The sequence below is a fragment of the Erinaceus europaeus genome, chromosome 14, assembly GCF_950295315.1.
Source record: "Erinaceus europaeus chromosome 14, mEriEur2.1, whole genome shotgun sequence".
Taxonomy (NCBI): domain Eukaryota; kingdom Metazoa; phylum Chordata; class Mammalia; order Eulipotyphla; family Erinaceidae; genus Erinaceus; species Erinaceus europaeus.
In genome coordinates, this window is record NC_080175.1 from 37,019,748 (window position 1) to 37,025,747 (window position 6,000).

The following is a 6,000-nucleotide window of genomic DNA, read 5'->3' on the forward strand; positions in this document are numbered from 1 at the left end:
TTTCACCACAGACATGAGTCCATGGAGAGAGACATCAGGGCTAGGGAGCCCTCTCCTTTCACCATGATTCTCCAGATGTGGGTGCCAGAGTGAGGCACTGGGCTTCTCAAAGTTTTGGAAACAGGGCTGTGCTTAAGGGTCCACTCAGCCCTATATTTGAGTCACTCGATCTTAGATGCCTGGAACAAGTGTCAAACATGTGTTTCTGGACCCAGAATTCAGGAGCTCAGTGGGACACAGCAGAGAATGGCTGCTGTCTGGGGCACAGGCCCTGAGAGCAGAGTGAGCCAAGAAGTCACTCTGTTTAGGCAAACTGCTACTATTGTGTGGTGTACGTAGCACAGTCCACCTGCCTCCTGCTGCTGTAACTGTGTGCTCGCCATTCAGGCCCCGCTTCTCCCAGAAAGATCTAGAAAGGCTCGCTGGTAGAGGAATCTAGTGGGGTATCAGAAAAGCCATGACTCGCTCTTTCATAGCAAAACATAGGGAAAAAAATCACGAATGTTCAGACAACACAATAAAAGACTCAAAAGAAAGAAAGTAAAGTGGATGGAATTCCAGGAGGTGGGCTCTGGGCGGCCTGTGGGCTTTGGGAGGTCCTAGGAAGTCTCCCTTCTAAGTACCCACTCAGGAGGGGAGTGGCTGACAGTGGGTCTCCCTGAAGAAGTGTTGAGTCTCCATCTCCATGTGGACCCTCTGTGGTATGCATTCAGAAGTCTGAGCTGCGTCACCATGTGTACCAGGCTGTGCTACACAGTTAATAAGGACAAACAGGACTTTCTCCTTGATGGGGTCCTCCAAGACCCACCCCATCCAGGCTGAGTCCACTCCAGACAGTGCTGCCCTGGCAACTAGGAGCCCATGGCCTCAGCAGACCCTGCACAGCAATAGTGAGGCCCTCCTCTAAGGCCCAAGTGACACTAGACTCTCCCCAGAAAGAACAGATACAGTAAGACAGAGGCCAAGCCACCCTGGAGGGAAGAACTGGGTGAGCTGGGCTGCAACATCTAATGAAGAAAAGCATCCTGAGCAGGAGGTGGGCTGGGCAGGGACACAGTATCTGTGGGCCAGCCTCTGCCAGCAGGAAGTGAGGCCTCAGGGAGCCTGGCTCAGACTAAAGAGCAAGCAGGTGCTAGGGGCAGCAGGCAGCAGTGATGGCCCCTCTGCTCAGCCTGTCCCTTTAGAAACAACATCTCCCCTAAGTGTCCTGACTTTGAGGACACCCATCTCCAAGGCAAAGGCCTGTGGATGGTCTGCACCCAACAGACTCAGGGCACACCCTGCCTTTTGCAGATGCCTCCGTGGGGTAGGCAGATCTGGGGGCCTGACATGTGGGGGGGAGAAGGTAGTGCTCCAGGGAGGCAGGACTCACTCCTGTCTCTGTAGCTCAGAGCAGAGGACATAGAGGAGAGTCAACTCTGCCCATCCTTCTGAACAAGGATTTTTCTAGACATTTTGGGCTGGGGGTGGTGGTGGTGGAGGCCCTATTTCTAGCTCTTACATCTTCTCAGTGGCTGGAGTCTCTCCCAGGATAGAGGTCCTGGACAAGAACAGTAGGAATGGACATAGGCAAGTGTTTTTTTTTTTTTTTTTTTCAAACTGCAGACTAAGTGGCAGGGCAGTGGCACAGCCAGTTGAATGCACATGTTACCAAGAACAAGGACCCATGTTCAAGTCTCCAGGACCCAAAGTAGGAACAAAGTTTCATGAGTGGTGGAACAGTGCTGCAGGTGTCTCTCCCTCTCTATATTCCCTCCCTTCTCAATTTCTATCTGTCCTATGAGATAAAAAGAAAGAATAGAAAAAAATAGTCACTGGGAGTAGTGGATTTGCCATATAGGAACAGAGCTACAAAACAAACTGTTTATTATTATATAGATTATATATTATATAGTTTATTATTATATAGATTATATAGAAAGCCAGGGGCCAGGCAGTGGTGCACCAGATTAAGTGCACATAGTACAAAGCACAAGGACTCATGTAAGGACCCTGGTTTGAACCCCCAGCTCCTCTGTAGGGGGGTTACTTCACAAACAGTGAAGCAAGTCTGCAAACGCCTGTCTTTCTCTCCCCTTCTCTATCTTCACCTATCTCAATTTCTTTATGCCCTATCCAATAAAATAAAATGAAATGGGAAAAAATGGCTAACAGGAGCAATGGAAACACACAGTGTTAGCACTGAGCCCCAGTAATAACCCTGGGGGGGGGAGGAAAGAAAAAAGAAAGTCTCTGGTCTGCTTAGAGGGAATGTAGATTCCCAGGTTTGGGTACAAACTCCAGAACCTCAATGTGAGTTTCTTTCTTCCTTCTTTTCTTTCTCTTTTCTCTTTCTTTTTTTTTCTTTTCTCTCCTTTCTTTCTTTCTTTCTCTCTCTCTCTCTCTCTCTTTCTTTCTCTTTCTTTGTTTCTTTGTTTCCTTCTTTCTTTGTCTCTTTCTTTTGTTATCTCCAGGGATTCCTAACTTTAGGATAACTTCTTTGGATAGAAATCAAGAAGCAGTGAGGAAGACAGAAAGGGAGAGGGAGAGAGAGAGAGGAGGGGGAGGGAGAGGCAGAGGGAAAGAGAGGGGAGGAGGAGGGAGAGGGAGAGGAAGGAAAGATACCACAGCACTGAAGCTTTCTCCAGTTCCATATGGGCTGGCCTCAAATGTGGGATATGATAAAGCAGGCACACTATCCCAATGAGTTATCCTACCACCCCCCCACTCCAACCCATCACACCTCTACTCTCCCACCCCCACCCCACCCCACTTCCACTCACCCAGGAGAAGCCAATGCAGCCGATGGCCCCACACAGCATGTCTGCCAGCATAGCCGGGTATGAGCTGGCTGTGGGGAAGTAGGCGAAGAAGTAGGGGCTGTGCCAGTGCGTCACCTATATGGGGGGTGGTGGTGGTGAGCAGATAGGGTGGGGCTTAGTCAACACTTTCTCCACAGACCACCCTCCATGGACTACCTTCTATGGAACACCTTCCACAGACTACCTTCCATAGACCACTCTCCATGAACTGCCCTCCATGGACCAGCCTGAATAGACCAGCCCCATGAACCGCCCTCCATGGACCACCCTCCAAGAGCCACCCTCCATGGACCATCATCCATAAGCCACCCTCCATGGAGTACCTTCCATGAACCACCCTCCATAGGCCAGCCTCCATAGACTAGCCCTCATGAAACATCCTCCATGAGCCACCCTCCATGGAAGACCCTCCATGAACCATCCTCTGTAGAACAGCCTCCATGAACTACCTGGCCTTGTATTTTGAGGCTTTTCCATCTAGTCCTTTTTTTTTTCTTAGCTTTGGGGGAAGGATAATTAATGGCTTACAATACAGTTTTTGACACATGGGTAGTTTTTAAAAATTTTATTACTATAGTTTTATTAGTGATTTAATCATGATTTATAAGATAAGAGGGGTATAATTCCATATGATTCCTACCACCAGAGTTCTGTGCCCGTTCCCAATGGTAACCACCATAGTTTTCCCAAGGTCACAGACATGGGTTGACTGTATATATATTCAAATTTACATGTTTTTTAAATGTTTTTTAATATTTATTTATCATTCCCTTTTGTTGCCCTGGTTGTTTTATTGTTGTAGTTATTACTGTTGTTGTTATTGATGTCGTCGTTGTTGGATAGAACAAAGATGGAGAGAGGAGGGGAAGACAGAGAGGAGGAAAGAAAGATAGACACCTGCAGAGCTACTTCACTGCTTGTGAATTGACTCCCCTGGAAGTGGGGAGCCAGGGGCTCGAAACAGGATTATTCCTCTGGTCCTTGCATTTTGTGCCACCTGCATTTAACCCTCTGCACTAGGGCCAGACTCCCTTCTCTCTCAACCTTTTAACAAAGTAAAGAAGGTTCCTTTGCAGATCAGGAAGTTAATCCTCACCAGGAACTACATCTACAGACACTTTGACCTTGGACTTCTAGCTCCTAAGGATGAGAGGCAAGTGTTTGCTATCTCTGCTGCCTGGTCTGCTATGTCTTGTGAGGCACCAGAGCAGAGCAGGATGTTCCCTAAGTTTGACATTTAACTTCACCCCACCCACCCCCACACACACCCTATGGGAGCTCTGTGCTGATCGGATTAGTGTGTTTGCACCACTTCTCAGAGAACTGAATCCTCATTTCCCTCACTGTATAAATGTCAAGAGAAGCCCTTCCAGGAGAGTGAAAAGCAGGACGGGGCTTCTCAGAGTGGCACCTGGTCTTGTGGAATCTACCACCAAGGTGAGACCACAGAACTCTGGAGGTCTCAGGGGATTGTCCTGACAGTGAGAGTATCTCTGACTCAATCCATGCACATGGCTATAGGTCTATACCTCACTGCAGGGAAATGTCACTACAGAGACAGAAATAATTTTCCTGGGCAGGAGGGAGAGTGCCTGCTCTCCTGAGTGGCTGGGGACCAGAGAACTGGCTCAGGGTCCCAACCTTCCCTGTCTCAGTGATTTAGGGCCCCAGGAAGCTGGCTGTTCCTCTCTGGCTTCCCTCAGAGCTGGGTGTCTGTCCGGGAAGAATCCACAGCAAACTAAGCAGATATCTCTCCTTTACTGAACTGGGAAACAGAGGGAGAGTCCTTTATCTGGGACCCTGAAACATACTCTTGCAATATCACCTGCCCATCTACTCTCTGACTAACTAGGGACTTGGGGCAGGGGTGGATAAGGGTTTTCATGGAAAAGAAACAGCTCTACTCTCTGAACACAAATGTCCAGACAAAACCCAGCTCCACCACTTGCTAGCTGAGTGACCTTTGGCAGAACACTGAGCCTCTCTGAGCCTCTGTTGTTTGTGCTGTGAAACAGAAACGAGGCCAGCTTCCTCCCCCCATCATAGCTGTAGGGGCCTGATGCCCCTGCAGTGCTGCTTTGTACACAGGCTCACCCCTGGCATGATTATCCTCTCCACATCCTTGATGATCGCCTCAAATGTTTCAGGCTCCTGGGGTGCAGTGTTAGGGATCAGGGGACGCAGGTAGCCAGGCTCCACATCAGGGTACACCTGGCGTCCCTCGATGCCTTCTATGTAATCTGCCACGTAGTCCACCATCTCCTTGCCTCGCTGTCGGAATTCCTTGGCATCCATGGTGGCTGGACTCCGTCAGAGGTGAGGACTGTAGAGACAGACAAGACAGACAGACAGACAGGAAAAGGGAAGTTGTCAACAGGTAAACATGGCAAGTTCCAAAGTGGAGCAGGACAATGTCAACCAGGCGATTCTATAACTATCTATCTATATGTATCTACTGGTAAGTATTGGTAGGTAGATAAATATCCATTTTTTCCCCTCTGTGGTCCTGCCCTTTCTTCCTTTATAAGTCACACCTACACCTATTACTACTTCTCAGTGTCCTTGCTTTTTTTTTCCTTTCTCTTTCAGGGTCCTGATAAAATTGGGGTTCAGAGACTTCTGGTCAATTCCCCCTAGTATTTATCCCCTTCTTGGAGTATGGACAAAATGTAGAAGGTGGGGGTTCTGGCTTCTGTAATTGCTTCTCTGCTGGATATGGATGTTGACAAGTCAATTCCCAAACCTGTTTCTACTTTCTCTGGTGGGAAAATTGCTCTGTTTTAATGACAAGTGTGGCTCTAAGTCCTCCTTACCCCTTCCTAGCCAATGGATAGATATGAGCAGTTCATGCTACCACAATGAATCAAGACAGGAGCCCAAAAGAAACTCCAAATCAGTCAGAAGTAACCATAGATAAGAAAAGTATGTAAGCAGTAATAAACCTAATAATCACAGAAATGAAGACAACTATGGAGGAAATGAAGACAACTAAGGGCTATCAGAATTAGGGAAACAACAGAGGATAATCTCAAGGAAAACACAAGCTACCTCGAGTTAATTAGAGAACTGAAAGCTGAAATAGCTGAACTAAAAGGTCAATTAGCAGAACAAACTAATACTGTAACTGAACTGAAGAAAGAAGCTGAGGGAAGGGAAAGCAGACTAACAGAAGCAGAAAACAGAATTAAACAGACAGAGG

The 6,000-nt window shown here is 47.8% G+C and overlaps 1 protein-coding gene across 3 annotated transcripts in view; it reads right to left on the reverse strand.

Annotated features, from left to right (window-relative positions):
* Positions 1 to 5,121, reverse strand: part of DDC (dopa decarboxylase) — a 53,858-nt gene extending 48,737 nt beyond the window's left edge. For all 3 annotated transcript variants that reach the window (XM_060171549.1, XM_016190466.2, XM_007528163.3), the window contains exons 1-2: positions 4,896 to 5,121; positions 2,763 to 2,876 (exon numbers count right to left, since the gene is read on the reverse strand). In XM_060171549.1, the coding sequence (XP_060027532.1) occupies positions 2,763 to 2,876; positions 4,896 to 5,096 (315 nt within the window). In that variant the 5' untranslated portion in view covers positions 5,097 to 5,121. The remainder of the gene's footprint in view (positions 1 to 2,762; positions 2,877 to 4,895) is intronic.
* Between the last annotated feature and the right edge of the window lie 879 nt (positions 5,122 to 6,000).